The sequence below is a fragment of the Camelus bactrianus genome, chromosome 3 (genome assembly GCF_048773025.1).
Source record: "Camelus bactrianus isolate YW-2024 breed Bactrian camel chromosome 3, ASM4877302v1, whole genome shotgun sequence".
In the NCBI taxonomy this organism is placed as follows: Eukaryota; Metazoa; Chordata; class Mammalia; order Artiodactyla; family Camelidae; genus Camelus; species Camelus bactrianus.
The window spans coordinates 90,340,882-90,368,493 of NC_133541.1; the positions used below are offsets into that span (position 1 = coordinate 90,340,882).

The following is a 27,612-nucleotide window of genomic DNA, read 5'->3' on the forward strand; positions in this document are numbered from 1 at the left end:
AAAGAGAGGGAGGTACAGATTAGGCGAGCCAACTTAATAATTTACTGTGAGAAACACAGCTACCAAATACCTAAGCATGTGCATTTCTTGACCACCTGTCTCTCCCTGAACTAAGCTGCACACTAAGGAAGAGTTGGTAAGAAGGTCTTAGTGACACAGAATGGAGACCTTACCAGCACTGATGGAATTGCAACAGCTGACCAGCAGTGTCTCTCACCACAGGAGTGCTTCACAATTACAGTGATGAAATGAGCACATGAATACTAACCACAGCTCCAGTAGAACAGCTGTGCAGACCAGGCACGCCTCGTCAGGATGGTCCTGAGTGAAGTCCACCCATTTCCATCCCTCCAGTGCTCTTTAGTGAAGTTCCACAACTACCATCCTCCTTTGAATAATGCATTCCCTTTTGGCCATGCATAGGCCATTAATTAAGCTTTTGTGAACTCCTGACCATCCTGTCTTTAATATGAGAGGTCTGTATCTGTATAATCCCATCTTTGATAAACCAATTTTACTAATTTTACTCTCAAAACAGGGAGTGATTCCCCGCTGCCTGAGGGTACTCTTTTTAAAAATCAAAGAACATCATTTTCCCTGGTGAGCAAAGACCATTCCATTCCCTACCTCAAGATTTATAACTAATAAGAAACGTTAATCATTTATTTCCTGGGCTTCCTAATTACCCGCCCACAAAGTCCTGGCAAGGTGAGCTCTTCAGAGGAAAGGCAGCAACACAAAAATGCAAAGACAGCACTTTTCACCACAGATAGCTCTGCAGTTGCAGAGAAATCCAATTTTGACAAATTAAATCCATCCTGAGATCGATAAAAGGAGCTTTCTAGTCATACAGTCTCAAAGGGAATCCTTTGGTTATGTAACAACCTCTTAATGTAGTCCTTTCAAAGGCTGAGATGGCATAAATCAGATTATTCTATAGCAAGGAATTCCTGTCCGCTATTACTTGGAAACCATTCTTATCCCAAACCACTTTCTCTATACAGACGGCATAGTAAATATCGGTAAATATCAGCATTCCAAGGTAGCATCACTCCCTTTAGAGTTTATTTGAATGCGGACCATTACGGTGTTGGGGCGAAAATGACACAGAATCAAGGCTGTGACTACCTCACGTGCATCTACTAGATCAGGAAAAATAGTCCGATGCTTTCAGGCATTGGCACCTTAATGGTAAAATGCCAACTGTCAACTGGAGTTCTTCTATAACTGCTTCTATATATATGCAGCCAAAACACAAGGATCAGATCCAGACAGAACCCCTTCAATCGGGTAAAAAATACTATGGTGCAGAGAGTGGGCTTTTACTGTTAGGGGTTCCAGTGCTCTGACAGGAGTGCCTGTCCCTCATAAGGACTCAGTCAAGGTGAACAGGGAGCATTTCATCTAAGCCAGGCTTCAAAGGTCATGTTTGTTCAGACATCATTAGTTCTTTTCATTCCTTTGATGCATCTATCTCTAGTGATGGAAAGTCTTTTTTTTTTTTTTTTTTTTAATACAGAAACTGAAGCACAAAAGGAAACTGAAAAAGCTACAAACCGATTTGGCAACAGTTAAGCAGGAGGCTGCCATCACAGTCCTGGAACTCAATGAGAAGATAAAGACTCTATGTGAAGGAAAGCCAGCCCCTAGAGGTCAGTATTATCACGTGACAATCACACATTGGCCATGGTCCTGGGATGTATATAGTCTTACTGGCAGGAAAGCAGAAACCAAGGCCACAGTGCCAGGCAGCATACTGCACCAGCAGCGTGCTGACCCAGCTGACCTCCATTCTGCATGAATAGAGACAGCACACAAATTGCTGACTCCAGGCTGGGTATACTTTCACTGTATGAGAGGCAGAGGATGAAAAACCAGTTCCTTGAAGGACAGTCTCTGTAGCTAAAGAGCTCGACTGAAAAACACCGGGTAAGTGTCCTGCTGGGTAGCAGTGAGAGAAGTGTAGGGCCCAAGGAGACAGACCTCAGGCCCCCAGGGAAGGGCCTCTGATATGAGGAACGGAGAGAGGCTTGTCTAAAAGTGTAGATGGACTTACAGACTAAGACAGGCATCGGGGAGAAAAGAAATGAGTGTTTTAACAAAGACAATGAGCTAGAAACAAGCAGGGAAGGCTGGCTGGTATGAAATCTGGGTGGGTCAGAAAAATTTTAATAGCCACTTTGGTTTGGGTTTTTTAAAAAGTCTTGTCTAAGAGACTATAAACACACTTGGGGAAAAAGCCCTCAGATTGTTATCGTCAGCAATAATGAGTTAACATTTAATTCCACAGGCTAGGCATTTTGCTAAGCACTTCACATGTATTTAATTCTCAGAATAACCTCTGAAGCAAGTACATTTATGAATTCCACAAGAATAAGCACAGGTTTAGAGATGTTGATTAATACCTTGCCCTAGGTTAGACGTGTGTGTGCAACACCTGGGCAATCAGCCTCCAATCAGCAGCATACCCTTCCCCAGGGCGCCTGCGCAGCTCCCATGCAGCACGGCATGTCTCTGCTCTGTGGCAGTAACATCAAACCTCCTTCTGCCTGGGGAATCTCCTGCAAAACTATGGTTCTCTGGGATAAATGTCTTCCTTTGATGTGTGGCACACTTGTAAATCCAGGAACATGGAATTGTTCTTACTCTCACTTCCTTTATTACTCATAAGTAATTATGGAAAAAGAGGAGGAACGTGGAAATAATGGAGGAGGAGGAAGTAGGTGATGTGGTGGCTGCAGAAAGTGAGACACTCCCAGCATCCTGACCTCATGGTAAAGGTTTTACTATGAGTTTGGTTTTAATTTTCAATTTGAATAGCACTTTTCCGAGACTGAAATGGCATGTAACACGGTCACCCTGAAACACATGTTTTTCCCTTTCCACAGAACAACATAAACAAAACAGTTTAATTTACTTTTACCACCATGAAACCTGAAGGAATAAAATCCATTAGAGAATATTATCCATTTAAAGGTCTTTATTCTAAGGCATCTTGGTCAGATTTCAAATCGTTTGTGTAAGTTGAGAATGCTTGTTTAGCACATTGGAGAAAGTTCTCCAGCTCACCTAAGAGAATTTTTCAACTTTTCAACTGTATTTTGTATCTAGTGAAAAAAATATTATTGGAAGGTACCTAACTCTTATTAGTCTAATTTTTGACAAAAAGAGTATCACTTGTTATCTAATGATAATTTTTCCCTTTGATATTTTGATAGGTCAAAATTAAAGTAATACTGAGGTATCAGGACTCTAGTGATTGTGGGGGAGGCTAGAAAATATTAAATTCCACATCTGCTTCTTTGCCCATTTTTTCTGTTTAAAAGGAAAAAAAGAACAAAAAACCTAATGTATTATGAACAGATACAAATTTAAATAAAGCCAAGTACTCCAACGTCAATTATGAAAGCAGTGACTCCCTTCTGAACCTACGTGTTACTTCTCTTATTTGGTGGAAAAAGCAAGTCAGTGGACTGACATACAGCATAAGGTCTTAAATCAAATATTTGCACAATCTTACTCTCCCATGGGTCCCATATAGCCTCACCCTGCATTCAATAATCCAGGAGACTGACAAGGCCATCGTGGCCCCTGATTAATATTAGCTCTCATTCTCAGAGACTTCGGTCACCTTGCCCTACCTCTCAATTCATTTGAAAGTAAAGTCTGAAAAGATGGAGGTAACTTTAACACACTATGACTCCCATTTAACCACTGAACAGTTAGGGCTGACCCACCTCCCAGACACATGCCTTGATCAGAACACCACTCCTTCCCTAGTTAATCTTGTGTCCTTTTATAAAACATTTGTTCCGGGTTCTCATACCTCTGTTTGCAAATGACAGATGCCCCAGTCACAACAGCTTAAGAAGAAAGGGTGATTTATTGGCACAGGTGTAAACAAACTAAGAAAGCGCATGCCATCAGCCTTAGAGCCCAACGGATACAGGGTCTCAGATACCATCAGGACACTCTGTCTCTCACCTCTGTTTCTGTTAAGACTTTCATTCTCTCAAGCAGAATGTCACAAGAGACTGGAAACATTGCCACAAGCAACTAAAGGCCACCCCTCTTATCTCTCCTCCAGAGAGGAAAGAAAGCATTTTTCCACCAGCTCCAGCTAGAAAAAGTAAAAGAAAATACTCCATTCTGGTTTAGGTTGGGTACTCACCCGGGGACATGAATCCTTCTTTGTGGCCGGGGTGAGGAACTACGGTTGGACAAGCTTCGGTCATACACCAGCCACTGGGTAGAGGGGGAGAGGGAAATAAGACTGGAAAAGGAGAATGTAGTGACTGGTGGGTCCCACCAGCAGCACAGGGCTGGACTGGAAGGGGAGTACTTCCTTAAAGGAACAGCCCATTATGAGGAATAAAGAGTGAGGGACAAAACCAACATGTCCAATACACTATTGGCTAGTGATTAAGTTAAAATATAATAAAATGCTTAATGAGTTACCCATCCATGAATATTTGCACTTTTTAAGTAGATTCTTCTTGATGAACAAAAGACCTTCATAACCCAAGAAATAAATGTCCATTGGTACAATTTTAGACCCCAGAGTAGATGAAGAGGGAACCACTTTGGGAAAGGAGTCCCCTTCCAGACTCCATCAAGTGGCATCACAGTTTCCCACTCTGAAGACCTGCCTTGTTGTAACAATGGAAGTTGCAAGAGGGGGAAAAGTGTTGATTCTAAGTGACATGTTACCTAGATTAACATAAAATTACTTCTCTGCTATAGTTATAAACCAATGCCTATCTTTATAATAAGCAAATTAATGAGATATAGCCAAATAAGTAAGAATTTCTTTTTATCTAAATATGCAAATCATTACCCTTTTTGGTTCATTTTCTAAGAAAGTCTGTGTATAAAGTTGCTGTTTAGCTCTCCTAATCAGAGGAATGTCCTATAATACTAGGAATACTTTTAAGCATATTCAAATTGATGAAACAGCGAGCTACCAATTTTTTTTTTAACACAGAAAAACAATTTCATTGGCTATTTACTTAAAATTACCTCCAAGGAAATAAATGATTTAAGTCGATGGAAAGTTCAACTGAAAAGAAAAACACCTTTATTATAAAACTGGCACAGCAGGAAACTTATAGACTGAGCATTGCTTATTGATTTTACTTTGTGCAAATAATCAGAGCCCAGGCCCTGCCTCATTTCCACAGCTGCACCTGAAGTGCTTACAGTTTAACTTACTAGCAGAATTCAGCGAAATGTCTATGTACTCCTTCAAAGCTTGAGTCCACCTTTTGGTAAACTTTAGTATGCAGGAACCTAAGGTTAAATTTCAAAGCAATCTTTGCTTCCTTTGGCTTTACAGGACAAAGTTACTTTGCAAAAGACCTCAATGACTAAGTTTTGAGGATGGTACATGAGCATCAAGTCACCCACTATGATGAAAGCCTCTCTTTCTGACAAGAACATCAGACACCTGGTTTATAGATTTCAAGCCAGGGAATGCACTCTTCTGGATTATTTTTCCTTTTAATTCTTTTCTCTAAGTATGCAAAGCTAGTATATCAAATAATGTATATCTAGCTCCCACATGCAAGTTCCCACTGTCCCAGTGAAAGCCGATCAACATAAAGTCATCTCTTGGTTTTACTCTCATTAAGAAGACACTCCCAGGTAGTGCAGGTGCGTCCCAGGGCAAGCTTTTCCAGGACCCAATGTCTGAATAGAGCCAGCCACACCTGTGAGGGAGGCTTGTAATAATCTCACTTTTTAGTGACACAGAATTATTTTAAACACTATCCGATTAATTTTAAGGGTCAGACTTGCTGTCTATCTATACCTTTAAGAAAGTCCGGAGATATACCTCTTTACCAAAACCCCAGGGCCAACTCTAACCAGCATATTAAAGAGCATCTTTTATCTTAATGTGCATCACCAGGCACTCAGCCCAAACCCTCCCTCCCTCTTTTATTTCTCCTCCTACAAACCTCCTCTGGAGCAAAGCTCCTATTGCAACCAGATGTTAAGAAAACAGGGATGTGAGGATGATAAAAATGTTCTGGACTAAGACAGTGACAATGGTTGCACAACACTGTTACTATAGTAAGACCACAGAATTGTACGCTTTAAAATGGTTAATATCATGGTGAATTTCTTGGTATGTGAACTTTGTCTCAGGGGAAAAAAAAAACAGTGGTTACAACAATCGTCACAAAGATATAATGACTAACAATTTGTCAAGTGTAAGTGTATTTTAATAAGAATGCTTTGGGCCTAAATAAAATCTTGCCTTGGTTAAATTCCAAGCTTTCAGAGAGTGGTCATATTAATATTTATTGGAGTAAGGCTGGTCTTGAATAGTTGCCCACTGTGTTAGGTTCTTTAAACGAGGCCATCCTCTTCTCTTCTACTCTCAGCACAGCTCTTGAAAAGGCTATTATTCCTCAGACTAGGAACCAAGTACTTGACCAACAGTTCTACGCACAACCTTCTCTTACCATTGAGCACAGATTTTTATTTACCTGTCTACCTAGAGTTTTCTAAGAAAGTAACGAGGAGGGCCCTGGCATCTCACTGTTTGCACTGCTGGGACTTTGTCAGAAACACTGCTCACCACCCATGGCCGTCAGGCTGCACGAAGCTCAGGCTGATATTTGGGCAAAGCAAAAATAGGCAGCCTGTACTTCCCTCATGCTGCCAAGGGTGTTATCACCTTGATAGAAAGTAACAAGAACTCAAGGAGACAAAATGTAGAGATCTTCCCACCCACATTAGTATCCCAACATTTGCAGAAAACTGTTTTCTTTTAAGCGCTCCCACTGAATCCTTAGGTATAGAAACTATTCCACAGTGGAATATTGTACATTTAGATCAATAAATACCAGAAACTAACAATAGGGAAAAGTGAGAGAATATAGGAATAATAACTCCAACGTGTGCTTTCTAAGTATAACAAGTTCCTTAGGAGTTCTAATATTTACCCATGGAATAGGTTTTATTTATCTTTATAATCCCTAGTCTCATTCAGAGATTACCTGTCAGGTTGCCTCTTCCTTTGTCCCCTTAAGTCTTCCTGAAATAGAACCCCAAAGCCTTCTCATTGATTTCAGAAGCTCCCTCACAGGTAAATAACTGCTCTAGGAGTCCCTGCAAAGCTTAAGGATTTTATTGCATGAAGATTGCAAGAAGTGTTACTTACTCGGTATGTACAAATTTAGGGTGGTTTTAACTTTCAAAAGGACATTCTAGAGACCTCTAGGCCTAAAAATGACTCATGTAAAAATCAGGTATAGCTCACGATTTTGTGGGTTGCAAGCGACAGAAACCAAAATGAAACTAGTTTAAGCAGAAAAGAAACTGACTAGCTGCAAAGGCTGGCAGCAGGGCTGAGCAGAGGGTTTCTCGACTGCTCATTTGGCTGCTCTCTGCTTACTGGCCCCATCTGAGCTACTCCAAGCACAAATCAGGAAAGATTCCCCCAGCTGCCACAGCTCATCAGTCTTTGGTGAGCAGCTCTTTCTGCCTGCTCTTTTAGTCACAGAAGCATGGTTTTCCTTTGGGGAAGTACCCCTCTCTCATTCTCTGCAGTCCTATGGGACTGTCAGTCATGATGTCCCTTTCCCACTTGACCCAGGAAAAGGTTTTTGACTAGCTAAGCCAATCACACCTTTATTTTTTTCACGAATTTGAATCTTGAGCTGAGTTGAATGAAGGAGGACAGAAAAAAACTAGAGCTGTTTCATTCTGAAGGTTGGGCCCTGCCCCCTGAAGCAACTGTCTATTAGCTTTTGATATCTATTCCTAGGGCTGACTTCACAAGGTCAAGTTATTCAACTTCCCTTCAGTACTGAGAGCTTTCTCATATTCTTCCAACATACTCTTTTCTTTTTTTAAACCTTAAAGTAGTCTGCATTGGCTTTTAACACTTGCAACCAAAGGACCTTAATTTGTACCCAATATCAGGGAACAGAACTTCTTTCTCACATAATCTACACAGAAATCTCAAGGAAGGAATCTGATGGACTCTACTTGTAGCACATTCTTATGTGGATCAATCACAGTGGCCAGGGCAATGGGCTCTTATCATGGACCACACCTGGGTCCTGTGTCAAAGGTCAAGGGCTAGGAATATTATTAGATAAAAGAAGATAGGAAAAGCTTCTGGACAGAAGACAAAAAAAAAATACCTCTTACTGTCCCCTTTAATCTATTTTAGTTAACTCTCATAAACCTGGAGAAGGACAGTCATGAGAAGATCAGTTTTCTCTTGTCAGGAAAGTGCAAAATTTAAAATCTCTCTTCCCTGTCAGTTCAAAGTGCCTATTTAGGCCCTTCCTTTGCAAAATGTCTGGAAATTATAATTAACAAAGGGTAAGAAGATCCATTCTCAAATTTTTGGTTGGGGTCCAGGATTTGCTAACTCTGTCAGCTGTGAGCATTTAATGATGTCAGGGTCTCCTCCCTCCTTTGTTTGTAAGACTAATTTTGGAATTATACTGTTATCAGGAAATGGGGCTCCCTTCCTTCTGTCCATCCCTTAGGAATAGGTTTTTTTGTTGTTTTGTTTTGTTTTGTTTTAAGTCTCCTGGCTTCTGTATCCAGAGAGGTTGGCTGAAAGGGCAAGCACCAGCTAAATGTCAGACAAAGCACACGGGAATTGGAGCTTGATCAATTTCAAAGGCTTCCTACTTAAACTTGGAGACTGCTATGATCACCAGAAGAGCCTGTGCCGTTTGGAAATACTGTTAAAGAACTCGGACCAGAGCCGAGAAGGAAGATTCTTCCTTCCAGGAAATGTGCAGAGAAATGGTGAGCACTCCTTTGTCAAACATGAGCAGATGGAGCTTTATTTGTCAACATAAAATGAACTGGAGAATTTGAGGTTGCATACAATTGTCAGTCAGCTGTAGATACTGGTGCAGCTGTTCCTGACACAAATCTCTTGGTGCCAAAGTAGATAAAGAAAATGATATTCTCTCCTGTATTCCCCAGAAACCACAATGTTATTTCACTGACTGACTCAGCGTTTCCTGACAGGAGGTTGAAGCTGGAGGATGGCTACATTGGTCATATGTATAAATTTGGAGGAATGAATGGATACTTGTGGGGGGAGGGGGGCACTGAGCTCATCAAACCAAATTTAGAAAGGATTCACAGGACAAGATTCTGCTGCACAAGTGGGAACACTCTATTTGAAAACATGGCATTTCTTTCCGTCCAGTGGGATTCTGTTAGATTTATACTCTAATGTATACATTAGATATATATGTGCATTGTTGTAGTCTGGAAGAATATTTGTTTTTAAAAATATGCTGCTTTGGACCAGATTACCCTACTATGCCTCTAAATTTTTCAATCAAAGCCACAGTTTGATACTGTACAAAGAACACATAACTAAGAAGAAATAAAGAGGAAATGTAAGAGGAACAGCATTATTCCTATATGCTTAATATGCACTTGGATCCAGGAGGTGTGTTAATCATGCTGGTATAATAAACAGTGCCTGCAAGATCTGAAAACATTACTGCTCTTCTGCAGATGCCTTCCTCAATCCCAGAAATTATCAGACAATGTCGCTTTGATTTTCCAGAAAGACCTGGAAGTCCTGCCATGACAAGCTGTCCTTTTAAACTGGGCACACTGTTAGAAAATCTGTTCCACAAAGATAGATGGTCTTGACAATGTCCCAAGGCCCCTTTATTCCTCAGCCATTCCCAGTGAATAATGAAGAAGCCCTGTTTCTATTCCAGGGCATTTTGAATATAATTTGGTAAACAAAGGAGAGAGGAGCCCTCAGCCACACACTGAACTTGTATTCTCGTGAAGTGGTCAGTAACTCCAAAACGTGAATCTCTGTGGCCAAGGAAATTAAAGGATGCAAGAGAAGTGGTGGAGAGATACATGTTTCCTTCATAAATGGATGAAAACAAGAATTCTTCTGAGTCCTCAAAGGCAGAACAAGCACTTACGAGACTCAGGTCAATAGGATAAAACACTGAGTTCTACGGTCTTGATTTCAAATTTTTTTTAGTAAATTTGTTTGCTAGAACTTAGGCAGTGTTTTGATTTTTAGTTCTAAAACACAGTCACTATACATTTATGACATATTAAAACTTTGAAATGACAAGTGTATTTTAAAAGAGTTCTCATTTTAAAACTCCAGGTAACCTTTTAAAAATAGATATGAATTATATTAACTTTAAATGAAAATGAATAGTGTCTGGTTGAGACATACCTTACAAAAAGTAAAAGCATATTGAAAATTAACCACCTTTTGACAGAAATTTACTTAGCAATGTGGGATAAGATGAAAGGTCTTGGCACTCATCCTGAGTTAGAAAAACCTATTTACCCTAGAGAGCTATCAAAATTGTTACTCTGGTCAGTTAGGATAAAGGGACTGTTTGTCAAATACTAGAGGTCAGAATCCTGTCCTCGACAGTTCAGTGCCACCCTGTTATGTTATAAATTTAGGAATTTTTTAAGATTTAAGGTAATATTAGGATTCTATAGAACTCAGTAAGTTTTATCCTATTGACCATACTCAAAAATATTTGAAATCAGGACCAAGCTACAGAATCCTAGATGTATTATCACGATATTTATAGTTCAAACAGGATTGCATGGGAGAGTGGAAAGGCCACATTTATCTAATTGTTATTTGTGGATCTCAGCAGCTAAGAGTCTTAGGATCTTAGAAGGGAAGGTTAGTAGAATATAATTAACATCACAAATCTAAGAGAATGCCAGGAGACAGTGAGGGAAATACGGAGCTGAGTACTCTGAAAGTAAGAGTTGGTGATTATTTTTTCAAATTGTATCATTAGGAGAGAAAATATTAGAACCAGACCTTGTATAATCCACCTATCTTAATGCTATAAACATTTTCGGATGCAAGTGGCTGATCTTTTCTTTTTCACAACTTTTCCATGTAAATCCCAAGAGTCAGTAATTGAATTTGAGAAAAGATGTCCTTTTGAGGTTGCTTTTGATCTAAAGCCAAAGGGAAGTAATTTATTTAGCAGAAACTGTGGCTTCTAAACAAAGATGTATATGTGGGAATATTGGCAAATAAAATTAAGTACCTTAATTCTTTGTCAATAAAGCAGCATCAAGATGCTAAGAATTCACTTCAGAAGAAATTCCAGTTCTTAGGAACTGGAAACTAGTTTGAGGGGTTTTTTTTTCCCCTTCCTCATGAGCACATGCTGATGAACACTCTATATGATATGAAAAGGCTTTAGTCCTTTAAAAACATTTCTAAAGAAAAATGATAGACCTACCAGTCTTTTATTGCCTCAATTACATCAATTTCCTTTTGGTTAATTTAATGCAATAAATTAATCTTCTTATCCATTTTTAATGACTAATTTCACAAGTATATTTCTATGTTAGTGAAATTTTACATATTATTCCTGGATTTATTACATGCATTCATTGTATTAAACACGTTGCTTATGAAAGTTAAGCAAGAGTAAAAAAAAATCTTAATTGAACTTCAAGGGAGGAAAAAAACAATATATAAAGATTACACTAAACAAAATCCACATGAAACAAGTAAAGTCCAAACATAATTGAAATGATATAGCCATGGGCAACTACCAGGAATTTCCCCTAAAGTGCCCCTCTGCTGAGTTCCTAAAGGCTTTGTCATCATCTATCTCCTCTTTCTAAGATGTCCTAACCCTTCACCCCTCTCCCCACCCCTGCCCCCTTTTTGTCTTCCAATCCTTCTTCAGAAAATCTTTTGGGAGTATTTCCATCACCACTAGCATCTCCCAACCCACTCACTAGCCTATCCATGAGTTATGCACCCATAAACCTTGTGTACACCACAGTCATAAGATCTACTATATAAATATCTCTTTATCTTGCTTTACTAATAGACTAGAGTTTCCCTGAAAAGAAACAGAGATGGCGTCTTATTTTTCTTTGTATCCACAGCCTAACACTATGCCTGACGCTTGAAGGTCATGAAATGTTGGATAGATGGACACTGAATACAGCTTAATGGGAATCTGTCCCAGTGTTCCATTGCTTAATATGGTTATGAACTGCTAGGCATTGGAAAAAGTTTGCTTATAAAACTAAAAATTTAAAGCCAACCTGACTGGCAGATTTACCAGGGAACAGACTGCACTTTCAGATGCCGGTAACGTCTGTGGGACAACCAGCACAGCTACCGGCTCCCTGGTAGACAAGGAGACTATCAAGTCTCAGGACTGATGGAAAGTATTCTTGAGTCTTCTGCACTGCACTGTAACAAGCTGGTATTGATCTCTCTCCAACTCTGCTATTTTCTGACTTTTCACTTCACTATTTCAACTCATACTGACAGTATATACATCTATTTAGATAGCATAAAACCTAGCACTCATGATTCAGATTAAAGCTTTATTATGAAATTGGCCAAATCTGTACAACTGAACTGTTCCAAAGTCCTTTTTATTCTACTCTTAAACTGGCTGGCCTCCTTGCCCTACTTAGCACCTCAGGTCAGCACCCAGTATCCTTGTGCTCACCATGGTCTATACCTTGAGCCACTGTGACCCTGCCCGTGGTGCATACCACTTCCTGAATTCTTCCTGAACTCCTCTGGCCTGACCAATGACCAACAGTTTTACGACTATTTACTTGGTTCTAATACTCAAGGTGACTCTTGGGTTCTCGCTCATTCTGTAATTAATCAGTATGTCCCTTGATGTACAGCTGTTGCCAGCTGCTTTAAGTAATATCCTGCCTAATCCTGGCCCAGCCTGTAGGATTCTTTCCCCTGTGGCCTGATGGTATTCCCATCAAGTTGGTTTGGTTCCCATAGATACCAAGATCTCTTAAGAATTTAACCTTCAATGGTCTGGTTGCTTACTTTCATTTCAGTCTTGATTATCTAATCACTGGTCCTTCACAAATGGTCTTGTTGGTTTTTTCTTGAACCATCTCAGTGATTTACATTATAGGCAGGTTAATTATGCAGGAGCACAGTTTTGGTAACATCACTTTCATAGTCAGAAATATTTTAACGGCTCATTTTGAATTAAAGTTCCTATTTTTAAGCCTGGCATTCAGAGTCCTCTATGAACTGCCTCCATGTATCTTTCTAGAGTTATTTCTTAAAATCTCCTTTGACACATTCATATTCCCTCTCTCCATCATTTGCCTGACAAAATGCCTGGTAGAAGCCCTCTAGCTCTGTTCTTCGTATCTGCTGACAAAATAACAAAACCTGCCAGATCGGTTTCACTTTGTATAATTACAGACCTCAGATAAGCATTTAACTTTTCCCGGCAGAATAGCTATGATTTTTACCCCCAGTTGGTTGCTTTCTCACTAAGACAACTACTTTGCATCCTTGTATCTCTTCTCAAGCTTCCCTTCCGTCCTGCACATATACACCCAAGTGATGACCTCTTCTATAACTCACAGAGAATACACGGGTCATCAAATGGAGAATCTCATCCTTCTACTGCCAGATCTAAATTCTGCTTCATATTCTCACCTGTCTTCTTCTGTTTACCTTTTTTTTTCAATATATTTATATTTTTACTGAAGTATAGTCAGTTCATAATGTTGTGTTAATTTCTGGTGTACTGCACAATACTTAAGTCATACAGGAACATACATATATTTGTTTTCATATTTTTTCACAAGTTACAAGATATTGAATACAGTTCCCTGTGCTACACAGTATAAACTTATTGTTTATCTATTTTATATATACCAGTCAGTGTCTGCAAATCTCAAACTCCCAATTTATCCCTTCACCCCCCCACCACCTGGATAACCATGAGTTTGTTTTCCATGTCTCTGAGTCTGTTTCTGCCTTTGCTTGTCTTTTGTTACCCATAGAGGAAGTGTTCCTCCTTCCATCCAAGGTTCCATCCTCCTACTAGTGCTCCAGACCCATGGTTCTCACCTTCCTAGGTATGTTACCATGTACCCTATTGCACACTTGCATCATATCCTCGTTACTAGCTCACTCCTATCTGCATAGGCACATGTTGGTATCTCACAACTCTGCAAAAACTTCCTTTGATTCTTCATCACTCAGTACCTTTTTCCCACTCTTATTCTAAAGTAAACAACCACATGCAATGTCTTCACTTTCTCACCCGCCTCCCATTTGCTGTTTAGTCCACCTCAGTCTTGTTCTCCCCACCCCCAGTTAGATGATCATATTCAACTGGAAGTGCTCTACTCAAGGTCAGACCCAGTGTAAACTTCTGTGTCCATCCTACTTGAATTCAAAGCATCACACAACACAAATGATCACTGCTTTCTTCTTGATACATTTCTACGCTTGGTCTATGTCAAACCACAGTCCTGATTTTTCTTCTTTCTTATTGGTTACTTCTCTAATTTGTTGAATTCTACTTTAAAGAACCTCTGAAGACCTTAGAGACCTAGTCCAGGGCCCCCTCTTCCTCTGAATCTTCAGTTTTTCCCTAGATTGTCTCATTCATTCTCATGGTTTTAACTATCACCTCTAGTCTAGTAATTCCTAAATTTGTATCTCCAGTCCCTCTCTCCCTTTAACTCCAGATTCACATGTCTGTAGGTGAACTTTACATTTTCTCTTCCAACCTAACCATGTTTCAAACATGGTTTCACCCTATCTTCTCCCATCTTAGGCAGCAGCACCACCATCTACCCTGTTATACAAGCTATATAAATCGGTAAAAAGAAGTTACAAATTGGGATAAACACAGTACAGAAATTAAATGGAGTTCTATGATAAGGCACGGAACAGAAGCAGAGAACACGGTGATGAGGCATATCAGCAAAAAACTTCTTTAAAAGGAGATGACATTTCAACTGAAACACAAATTATAAGAATTAGTCAAGCATACAGAGAGGCAGAGGAAGAGCACACTCCAAAAGGAAAGAGCAAACACAAAAATATTTCAGGAAAGCAGTTCAATGTATTTTCGTAATAGTAACAAACCTAATATCCCTGAAGTGAAGTCAATAAGCGGGAGGGGAGCAGAGGAAGAGTGTGTAAAGACAGGCAGAGACTAGATCAAACATAAGTATTTCAATAGGCCAGGTGAGGGGTATAGGGGGCATGGACCCAAGAAGTAGAATTACAGAGAATGGATTTAATTTAAATGTTTTATTGTCATACAATACACATAACAGAATGCTTATCATTTTAACCATTTTCATGTGTACAGTTCAGGGGCATTTAATACATTCACAATGTTGTAGAGCCATTGCCACTATTGATATCCAAAACTTTTTCATCATCTCCAACAATTCTGCACTGTAATTAAACAATAACTTCCCCTTCCTTCCAGCCCTTGGTAACCTCCATTTTATTTTCTGTCTTTATGAATATGTCTATTATAGGTATTTTATATAAGTGGAATCACATTTGTCCCTCTGTGTCCGGCTTCTTTCACTAAATATGTTTTTAAGGTCCATCCATGTTGTAGCATGTATTAAAATTTCACTCCTTTTTATGGCGGAATAATATTCCATTATACGTATATGCCATATGTATACATACATGCCTTTTCTTTATCTAAAATTGATGTAATCTTTATTTTGGAGATAAAACTAGTGAGATATGGTAATAAACTAGATGCAGAGGTGAAGGAAGGAGATGAAAGTAACAAAGATGAGTCCTAGGATTCTAACTTGTGAAAATAAGTAGAAGATAAACTTAATAAAATTGGGAAGACTGAGAAGGATATGCCTTTATCCCAAAGTTAATTAGAATTCACAGCCGATGGGATGGAGGAGGAGAACTGAAAGACGAGGCCCCCCAGTGGGTCTTAACAATAAATATGAGTTAACCATGATGAGAGATATGCATGACAGGTGTTAGAAAACAGAAAATTCAAAAAGAATGGACCAAATGATGTAAGTGTTGAAGATCTTGGTTTTATTTCTTTTCCCTGGACTATCCTTCCCTAATTCCTCATGTCCCCGTCTAGATTTCTCCTGATCTTCAAGGCCAAAGTGAAATGCCCAGCTCTTCGGACCCCTTTAAGGACTGATTTATGCTCTTTTTTAAAATGCTCTTTTAATGTCATTTACCATCTTTTAGCTTCCCTAACAATTTTTGTCCATATCGTCTCGATTATACCATAAGCTCTTTGAGAGCATGTATTACATCTTTAGCATATTTGCATCCTCCCACAGCACCCAGTACTACTGTCTTGCATAAAGAAAGCTGTCAACAAAGGTTGGTTTTCAGCCAAGCATCACTATCATGAATGAGAACGAAAAACGCTGTGCAAATTACTAAGCCTAAAACAAGCCAAGAGGCTATACAGAATGATTGCTACCACAATTATCATTTGAAGATCTTTCTTTCTTTTTTTCAGAATTAGTTATCTGATGCTATTGCATTACTTTCTGGAGCAACAGAGAAATCCTCTTAAGTTATGAAGTAAATACCATAGACCCTCACTATCTGAAAAGAAAAGGTAAACAATCTTGAGATAACTAAAGGGCTATTTTTTATTGCTGTCATTGCTGTTTTGTTATGATGTAAACCTAAATATCAGAAAGATTTAATTCCTGGATGGAACTAGTAGTACAGAAAAGGACAGAGGTAGTCATTTCTAACTAATATAAAAATTGGTTTAGCATCTAAGATGCTGACATTAGCTGAGATCTAGCTTAGATTTCCAAATGCCTTAAAATAATCTAAGTGAACTCAAAATGTATTCCCATAATAATCACGAGTATTTGCAAGTGTGTATATAGATTTCAGATACATAGGTAATCAGAAGAGAATTTAAATTTTACCTTCACTAATTCTAACAGTTCACCTGGCAACTAACAGTGAGATCCTCTGACATCATCTTATCATTGTCCAGTTTTCTCTGAAGACATGGCATTGTTTTACAAGATGTTCTAAAGAGAACCTAGGTTATTACGGATTTAAAAAACAGATTTAGAAATCTGTATTATAGTTCGTTGAAAATGCAAATAAAGATTTTTAAAAAGTCAAGGGTCTGGTTAAATATAAACTCAGACTTAGGAAGAGAAATAGTATAGAGTAGGTTTATATGAAAGCAGAAGACCAGAGAAAATAATGCTCTTCATTGTTCTGAGTGACAAAGAATTGGCAGGAATCCAAATACCACAGGAGACAAGATTAATATTAAGTATATCTGTCAACATCCTGTTTCAAAGTCTCAGCCAGAATCTGAGGTATCTGAAAACATCCAAAGGGGGTTTCGCCTAAGAATGAGTCATAGTCTCTGTAACAGAAAGCCCTAAAATATCAGCATAGATGTTAGAAGTAAAACAGACCTTAGTGATCATCCTGTCCAACTCCTGTGTTTTACAGATGAGAAAACTGGGGCCCAGAAAACTCTCTCCACTCTGCAGTGCTGGGAGGCACCAGGAAGTAGTGGACAGAATATGGACATTGGAACCATACAGAATTAGGTTCGGATCCCAGTTTGGTTACTCAGACAAGCCCCTCATTATCGCCGAGCCTCAATTTCCTCACCTGTAAAATGGGAGTAGCTACTTTGCAGGGTGGTCGTATGATTATGAATAATGTACATAAAGCATCTGGCACATAGAGAATCAACAAATGTCAGGTCTTATTACCCCAAATTCCAGGGTTCATGGCAAAACAAGGATGCCCACCTCAATCCAAGTGTGTCTTCAATATACTTTTAAAATAAAATTCAAAAAGACATATGCACCCCAATGCTCATAGCAGCATTATTCACAATAGCCAAGACATGAAAGCGACCCAAATGTCCATCAACGGATGACTGGATAAGGAAGATGTGGTACGTACATACAATGGAACATGACTCAGCCACAAAAAAGAAAAAAATAATGCCATTTGCAGCAATATGGATGGACCTGAAGATTGCCATTCTAAGTGAAGTGGGCCAGAAAGAGAAAGAAAAAATGCTATTTGACATCATTTATATGAGGAATCAAAAAAAAACAGTGATGGGGACACAAATGAACTACTTATTATTTGTACCCAGGATGACTGATTTCTTGAATATGTGTAAGCACATCTGACTGGCCTTTATGATTGGATTACTGCATTCTATTGATACCTATCTTGTGGTTGGCTTTATTCCTTTGATAACTATGAAAGTTTAAAAAGCTAAAACTCTTATCTGTTCTTAGAAACAATGATCAGTACATATACGTAAACTAAAAAAAAAGTGGCAGTATACTGTATATATTTACATGCAATATAATATACATATATATATACACACACCTTTAGAGATTTCCCTAGTAAGCAAATCTCCTCTCAAAAAAAAAGGGTGAGCAGACAAGGTGGTAACCCTTCTATAAATACTTAGGCCTTTAATAATCTGGAAATATCAAATGAGTCAGTCAGTATTGTATAAAATGCCAAACAGAACTTCTAAATTTTTCCAGAACTTCAACATAGCAAAGGATAGTTCAACACAAGGGGTAGAAAGCTGGTAACTTTGGGAAAAACGCTTCTACATACAACTGAAGGAATCTTTCTGAACTTAATCTTTCATACTTAAGTATGTGTGGGGATAGGGTGTCATTGTTACAGCTGTGTATGCTAGAGCAGGTTTTAGAAACTATACAATGGCCTGGTTTTTTTTTTTTTATTTAACTATAGTTGATTTACAATACTGTGTTAGTTTCAGGTAATGAGCTTCAGATTCTCTTCCATTATAGGTAATTACAAGATACTGAATATAATGCCCTGTGTTACAGTAAATCCTTGTTCTTCATCTATTTTATATAGACTGGTGTGTATCTGTTAATCTCATACTCCTAATTTATCCCTCCTTTCTCCCCTTTCTCCTTTGATAACCATAAATTTGTTTTCTATGTCTGTGAATCTATTTCTCTTTTGTAAATATGTAAATAAGTTGATCTGTATTTTTTTAGATTCCACATATAAGTGATATAGGATATTTGTCTTCAACTTACTTCACTTAATACGATAATCTCTAGATCCATCCATGTTGCTGCAAGTGCCAGTATTTCATTCTTTTTATGGCTGAGTAATATTCCATTGTATATATATACTACACCTTTATTCAGTCACCTGTTGATGGACATTCAGGTTGCTTCTATGTCTTGGCTATTGTGAATAGAGCTGCTATGAATATTGGGGTTCATGTACTTTTTCATCTTAGTTTTCATCTTTTCTAGATAGATGCCCAGGAGTGGGACTGCTGGATCATATGGTAACTTTATTTTCAGTTTTTTTAAGGAACATCCATACTGTTCCCCATAGTGGCTGCACCAATTTACATTCCCACCAACAGTGCAGGAAGGTTCCCTTTTCTCCACATTCTCTCCAGCATTTATTATTTATAGACTTTTTGATGATGGCCATTCTGATGTGAGGTGATACATCACTGTAGTTTTGATTTAATGGCCTATTTTTTTAATTCAATAAAATTGCATTAGATTTATCTGACATTTAATACAGGAGAAAACCCCCCAAACCTTCAAAGAGTAAATGAATTATAGAGAGAGGTAAAGAAAGATTCCTGAAGCCTTTATGATTTGTAAAAGAGTGAGGCCCAGCTGAAATGTTTATTTGTCCTAATAGCTGTCTGCACTGTGTATGTACATGACATAGAAACACAGGCCCTACCCCTACCACTTAGAGGATAGACTTGATAAATTACAGACAATTTGACTGCTCAGATCCTTTAGTCCTATCTAATCTTAACTCACTTGTATGAATATAGTCATTAGCCATGATATGTTAAAGGAAGATGGACAATTTAAATTTCTACAACCAGGCATCTACTCTGCTAATTACCTTTTTAGGATCATCCCCTTGAAATTAATATGAATGTCTTATATCGAAGTAGGATTAAGTCAATAAGCAAATACCGTGTAACTAGCTTCTCTTAGTTACTATTCACAGGTTGTCTCCAGGTGCCTAGAGTTGGCAATATGGTAACACAAAACTGGATAGCTATGAAATGTAGGAGATACACAGGATTTTGGAACTAGAAAGAATCTTAACAAGGCCACAAATTAGCCTACAGGCTAACTCTAGCCAACCAGAGTGTTTTAATTGTTCTCTAGAGTATTGTCTGGTACAATATGTTAGATATTTTGCATTGGTTGCAACTATTTAACAATCAGATTTCACATTACAAGCCGGATTTAGAGCTTCCCTTGAAAAGTCAGACACTCAAGCAATACTGGGTCTGAATTCTTTCCTGGTAACGTTCAGTTAGAGCTCCACAGTGCCAGCCCCCTATTCAACTAGCACCATCTACCACCCACTGTTCTTAACGTCACAGCTCCTGATTTAGTCTTTTACAGAAGAGAAAAACCAAAACCCAAAGAGATTAGAAGACTGAAGCTAGCTCCAGAACCCAGATGTCCTAGTCAACAGTGCCTTTCCCATTTTAGAGAGTCTTTAATGAGTATTAGTTTGTTGACTACTTCCTAAGAGATAATTAAACACAAAAATACAATCTAGAGCAAGATTTATAAGAAATGAAATCCTTAGGTAAAAAGCAGTGCCACCTCAGACAAAATATTACTGACCATGAGTTGTTACTTAGCTTGATCTTAGGGTACAAACATACTCTTAGTAGGAAGACTAATTGTTATCAGGCAATTTGCTTTGTATGATTTTTTAAATAAAAATCTCTAAACTGGCTTTATTTGGATTTCAAATGTTAATATATAAAAAAAAATCACTTGGAAAATTAGTGGGATTTAAATTCCTAGGCTCTTTTAAAAGACATTATGATTGAGTAGATCTGTATTGAGATGCAGGAATTTTCATTTTTGATGATTTAACAGGTGATTTATTACATTTACTCATCAGACTTTGATTTCTTTCATTCTGATCTTAAGCTCCAGACCTTAATCGTAGCACTATGTTCCCCTTCATTCAGGAAACAGAAATTTCCTGTGGTCCCTGATTCTTTTTGTTCTTTTTCTGTATTCTCTGCTTTGTGGTTTGTGGAGGGGGAGGGGGAACAAAGACGATATCATGATCCGTGCAGTACAAAGGCTCTGAATGTAATTAACTAAATGTAGTTGCTCAACCTGAAAGTTTTTACCACAGTGACTAGGTTACTAATATACAATATCTCCTACCATTCCTTTTTCCAAAGAATGGTTCTTTGAATAGAAAAAAAAAATTCAATTCAAATTGAAAAATATTTTCCTTTATGAACCAAGTCTACCAGAAAATTTTGTAACTTTGGTTTAAAACTTCAAGTCAACCTCTCTTTTGTGTTTCTTCCCCAGAACTAGTGTTCTTTTAAGCTCTCGTACTTTATCTTCTATACCTTTTAAGCAGACTTTTTAATATAATCACACAAGCAAAATAAAAACTGTTACACAGTAGTTTCTTCACATGTGACTATTATTTGATTCCACCTAATTGAACTAGATGTTATGTGCTATATGATACCAGAATCCATTTAAGTTTATCTTACTTAAAGACATTTTTTAAACAGAAAAATTCTATGTTCAATCCAAAAAAAGTGGAAAAAAAAAAATCAAACAAAAAATTAGTTTCTTAGAGGAAAGACACTGCCAAAAAGGAAGATGCTGCCTGTCCACAATTAAACCATACGGAAACTCTGCAGAAGTAGCACCACGTTACAGAAGGTAAAGAAGAATATGAAGAAAAACTTCATCAAAGCATTGAGTTGAATTCCCAGTAGGATGTGAAAGTAAAGCTCTCAGGTTATGAGTGCTAACAATAGAGCAATTCTTGATGTAAGACCAGGCACATCTAATCAGGACACTCTTAGAAGAGGAGGTAAAGCCTTGGAGGGTTTTTAATATTATCTTTGGAAACCAAACTTCTGGATATATGGAATAAAACAGTTTTAGAAAAAGTGTTTTCTTTTTTCAGGTTTCCTCTTAGGAATTAGCCTTTAGAGAATTTTCTCATTCCTTTATCTTTCAAAATGTTGCATTATAATGGGAATTCTACCTGATGAAAGTACTTTTATAAAAATCGTTGGAAAATACTTAATATATTTTACCTCATAAGTAACTTTTATTACAATGGAACATGAGTTAATGTGCTGCAGAAGTAATTAATTTACAGGATTCTATCCAGTTATTAAAACCCTTCTTGATATCAAAGGAGCAGCTTAACGCGCTGGGTAGTGTAACAGTAATGTAACGAGAGCTAACTTCAGCTTTATCATTAACATACGAATTTAGGAACTGGATAGCTTAAAAACATTCTAGAGAACTTTTTAATGGCCTCGAAGAGTTTCTAAAATGGTCCAAATATCAGCTAATAGAGGAGACCTGAGTTAGTTACTTGATTCAGAGTTCTCTATATAATAGTTTGTTTATATGTGCAATAATTTAAGAAAAAAAACCCTGAAATCATGCCCTACTTTAGGCAGCAGTAAGTAACCTGTTTTGCAGGAGTAAGGAGATGGGGGAACAAGGGGCAAGTAGGACAGAGAGAGGGGATAGGCATGAACACAGCAATCAAGTGAGAAGGTAGTCTGAGCTCATGAAATACTGAGGATGTGGAAGGGCAGGCCTTGTGGGGGAGCCCATTCCCAGCTCACCATCCTGCTGACAGGCTTGGGAAGGGGGAAAGATGGCACTCTGACTGAAATGGCTCCAGGGTAAATCTGTAGCAGTTCAGTACTTAGGACAGAGTTCTGGTTTTCCAATAACCCTGTGGTTCCAGGACACATGGGTCCGATCTAATGAGGAAGATTTGTGCTGTAAGCAGGAGTCCCTGACCTCAGTGTTGCCTTCTCTGTGGCGCCTGTTCTGAATTCCAGGGCAGTGATAACAGTCAGAGAGTGAGTTCAACTACCTTTTGAGGAAGGAAATAAAAAGTTAATGAATGAGGAATGAGTCACAGACATGTTGTGAAATTTGGTTCCAAAATTATAGAATGCTGGTAATTTTTACATTCCAGAGTAAAAGGTAGGAATTATGTCTTCATTTTCCTGTTCTTCATTTTTGGGGTGTAGAGGGACTTCTTTCCAATCAAACAAACGTTTAATACAGAGATGAAGAGAGGACCACAAAGCAACCAGTCTAAACAGATGTTGGCTGGAGGAGAGGAAGGTGTGCAGGCTGCATGGTGGGGAGGGTAAGGCAGAGAAGCAGAGAAATAAGCCCTGCTCTGAGGCTGCTGACCGGGCCCAGCAGGCACACGGTGTCCACAGGAGAGGAAATTAGTTGACAGAGAGTTTCTGGGACGACAGGGGTGCTAGCTTAGTCGTAAAGCTGCAGTGTCAACAAGCCGGGGGCCTGTTTCTTAACTTAAGAACATAAACACAGCTCCAACTGGCAGCCGTAAATGTAAAAAGTGGTCACACACACATACAAAGAGGAAAAGGATCAATGAGGAAAAGTTGCTGTCCCTTCAAATCTGATCCCTCAGCAGAGAAACTGCTCATTTGTGGGCTTGTAGGAGCTCAGCTTAAAGACTCAGGCCTGAACTTGACCTTGCAGGACTCAATATTTATAGTATTTTTTTTTAATGCAGAAAATTCTCAAAACAACCTGCATGCTTATCTTTGAATATTTACCAAAATACCCTGGATGTCTGGATGTCCCACTGAACTTGGCAATGGGCATAACAGGGGACAGGGGTTCTGGACACTCTTTGGTGGTTATCAAGTTCATGTTTCCATTAACACTTAAGTAATGACTTCTGATCCCCAACAGAAGCTCCCCAGCCAGTTCCAAAAAGCACCTGCATTCACAGGTGTTTACTATACTGTTCAGGTGTACCATTATTTGTCAGAGACATCTCAGCATTTGCCTTGAATCTCTAGTTCTCAGGAGAAAGAGTAGAGAATGGAAACAGAAAAACCGGGATCCAAATCTCAGCTCTGCTAACCCTAGTATTTGTCTGTGCCTTAATTTCTTCATTGCTCTAAAACTGGAACAGTGCTACAAGATTTTGTTGAAAGAAGCATATGGAAATTCCTGAACCATGAGTGTTCCATTCCTTCCTTTTCCTGAAGGTGTCTGTTCCTTTTAGAAATGCAACATCCTAAACTCCGATGTACAAGTACAATGGAGTTATGTTTATCCTACTAGTTATAAGAGAGTAACTAAGGCCATTTCAGACTCAAGGGGAGAGGAATCAGATTCCACTTCTTGATGGGGTGTGGCCAGTCCACATTTCAGAAGAGCATGCGGGACAGGACATATTGCTGTGGCCATCTTTGGAAATTGTTTGCATCACCCAATTTTGAAGGTAGATAGCCTGTTAGTATTTTTTGGTAACAAATTTCAGTTTCTCCTCAGGCAGACAAACGCTTACAGGAGACTAGTACAAAGGATTTTGGATTCAGGAAAACAAAAGAACAGAACACATTAAAATTGAAAAACACTCTCACAAAAGCACCTATGACTATGACAAACTGACAAGGTTCCTGAGTCATGACCGTGTGGACAGAATTGCCTGGATTCCTACAGGCCTCACTAACAAGTAAGAGGGATAGTGCAAACCCTTATATTTAATTAGGTTTTCTTTAAAATTATTTTTTATTAACCCAGTGCTGTATAAAGTTGATACTGCTTTATGGCTCAAGTCTTACTAAATAGCCTCTTTTCTGAAAAATGACTGACTTGAGAAAGAAATCTATGAATTTCTAGGTTCAACTTTTTTTCTCCAGAGAACACAGAATTTGGTTTAAAAAAAGTTTAAGTCTTTAGAAGCTAGTTTTTAAGCAGAAATGTAAAAAGTCTAGACAATGGGACATGACTTAAAATTATAATCAATTTTACTCCACACGATAAAATTGAGCGTCTATTTGCAATAAACAAAAAGATGTATTCCTTACTTTCATGAAGCTTATATAATGAAACTCATTCCATGTTGTTTCACTGAAATGTTCCTCAAGAAATTAAACTGTTTTGTTAAATCATAACATTGCTAGTAACAGCATGAAAAATCATTCTATTCCAAATGGTAAAAATCAGTTGTTCTGAAAAATCATAAAGGCATGAATAATCATCAGTGATTAGTGTTATTTTTGGATAAACCGAGGCCAAAGAAGGAACATTTAGGAGGTTATTACCAAAATTCTCTCTCACTTGTATTTTTATTAGTGAGTAGTAAGAGTTTTTGCTGATGACAATATATATGTGAGGTGATGGGCGCCTTGTGAACATATGTGCCCTATGAATGACTGAATAGAAAAGTAAACAAGTATCAAGAGTTTGAAAATTAAGAGAAAATTGAAGAGTCATTAGTTTAGTTATGAAAAGTGAGCACAATTAAAATTAAAACAAAAATTAAATAATTACTGAAGGGTTGAGAGAAAGGAAGCCCCAGAGAAGCTTGAGGAGGAACACAGCCACCAAGAATCTTCCTCTGTGTTCAGCCAGCCAGGCACTCTTCACCTTGTGTGTGTCCCCAACTCACACATCGCTGACGGTTCTCAAATCCCACCACCCTGAAGCCATTGCAACATTCCAACCCTATTTTCACTTGGTCCCTTACTGACCTACCAGAGCCCAGACCCTGTGCTTCCTTCCTATTATGGCCCTTGACTGTGTTTTACTTTGCGTACTTTCCTAACTGTCATATTTGTAAGCTTTGTCAAACCCAAGTAACCAGTCTACCTTCAGGACCAGTCGGTCAACAACAAAGTCAAAGGAGAAATGAGTAACCTTGTTTTCCCAACATGAAAACATGTCCAGTGAAATGAGATACAGATGAGGGTATCAGGGTAGTCAGGATGAAATCTGTGCAGTTCCCTCAAGGTATTCTTTTTATAAAGATCCTTGGAGCATATTCCTGCGCCAAGGCCGAAGTCTCAAGTAAGCAACACTAACCAGGCACCATCCCCAGCCTTAGTTCAGCAAAACCAAAACCAAAACAAAACAACTCCGTTTCCCTGACCTCTCTCCTCACACACGTTAGCCGGGGAGCTGGAGGCCCGGTGCAGCACCACAGAGAGATAATGGTCTTAAATGGTTCAGACAAGGTGGTCAGGGAGCTGGTAAACAGCTTACTCCTCAAGTAGGTCAATACTAGTGTAGGGGAGGAAAAGCTTTTCTCCTATCCTCTTAGTTTAATTTGCAGCCTCCAGTAGCTAAACCTAACAAAAGACGAATTAACAGAAGATACGTATATAAATTTACTTGATGTTAATATTTTTACATGACACCAAAGCTCCATGGAAAAGCAGCAGTTAGGCCTGAGAGCTTACATACCATTTAATAAAGAGTGATGTGCTGGAGACAAAGGAAAAAGAATTTGGGCTTTTAGGGGCAATAAACTGTGGGAGGGTAAATGTATAGGGGGAAATTTATGGAAGATGAGGGTCATTTAGTAAGGTTGGTTTGTACATATTCATCTCAGCATTCCTGTCTCCAGAGATAAGAATAGTACAGGGAGGGACCTTTCTCATGAGAAATGTATGCTCTGCTTTCAGGCAGAAAAGGGGAGGGGAGAGTGCCCTTCCTACATCTGCTGTTTCTCAGTTTCCTTCAGCTCAGAATTATTAATATGTCAAAGCAATATACTTTGGGGCAGCATGTCCCAATCCCCTTCACAAGCTACCAGTTAAAACCTGGAATCTTTTAAGAATGTTTTTTGTAGATGAACAACAAGTTCATATTATATAACACAGGAAACTATATTCAGTATCTTATAGTAACTTTCGGTAAAAACGAATATATGTATATTCATGTATGACTGAAACTTTATGCTATATACCAGAAATTGACACAACACTGTAAACTGACTATATTTCAATAAATATATATAAATAAAAATAATAAAAATGTTAAAAAATTATAAATTAAGGCAGATATATCACAGTAAAAATTTTTTTAAAAAAGAAAATTTTTGAAGAATGATGCTGGGATCTTCTGTATCAAAATACCTTTGGATGTGAGAGAGAAAATCAGAATCCTGAGCCCATCCCAAATCAGCTGAATTGGAATATCTGGGGGTTGTCCCAGAATCCACGTGTTTAGCAAGCTTCCAAACAATTTTCAGACTTTTGGTTTCTTGCAGCACAGGGCTGATTTCACACACTGTGAGAAATGTCTACAGTGTGTGGCCACTTGCTTTTGATGCTGTATGTATGGCAGAGTTCACTACCACCCTCACTAGTCCCCTTCACTCATTCACATTTACCTGACTGGCCTATGCAGGAATTTGTGTTCTCAACCCCTGGTTGAGAGACTTCTGGGGTTTGTGATGAGGGAGGACCAGCAGCCTCTGAAAAATCAGACTTGCTTAACAGATGTTTCCGGAAACCTTTTCTGCCTAGTTACTCCAGTTCAGTAACAAATGCAGGTTAGAAATGTACCAGCTCTAATATGACAGACGGCTACTTCTAGTCTCTTGGGACTTGGGAAAAGCTTATGGCCCTTCTGAGTACACCCCAGAGCTGTCAGCAAGCTGTCCAAGAACTGATTCCCAGAGACTTGTCCTTGTTTGAAACTGAAAAGGGTATCAATATAAAACATCTTTATGTCACCTCTTCTACAGCTGCTGAGAAGTCATTAGGGAATTTCAGAGGCAAAACTAGGACAGTTTCCCAAGATAAGGCTAATTCTGACTCTTGGGAAACAGAGGATGGGGGAAATGTCAGAGGAGTAAGAGAAAGGCAATGTTGCTTGAAATTAACAAGCATCTACTTGAAATCAATGATCTCAACGAAACCACTACATACATCCACCTAATCAGAGAAAATTTTGATAAACATTCTT

General features: G+C 38.5%; 1 protein-coding gene across 1 annotated transcript in view; it reads left to right on the forward strand.

The window, feature by feature from the left end:
* CCDC192 (coiled-coil domain containing 192) overlaps window positions 1–27,612 on the forward strand; it is a 171,269-nt gene that overhangs the window by 114,299 nt on the left and 29,358 nt on the right. Inside the window, exon 5 of the mRNA XM_074354996.1 lies at window positions 1,520–1,652. Within this exon, the coding sequence (XP_074211097.1) occupies window positions 1,520–1,652 (133 nt within the window). The remainder of the gene's footprint in view (window positions 1–1,519; window positions 1,653–27,612) is intronic.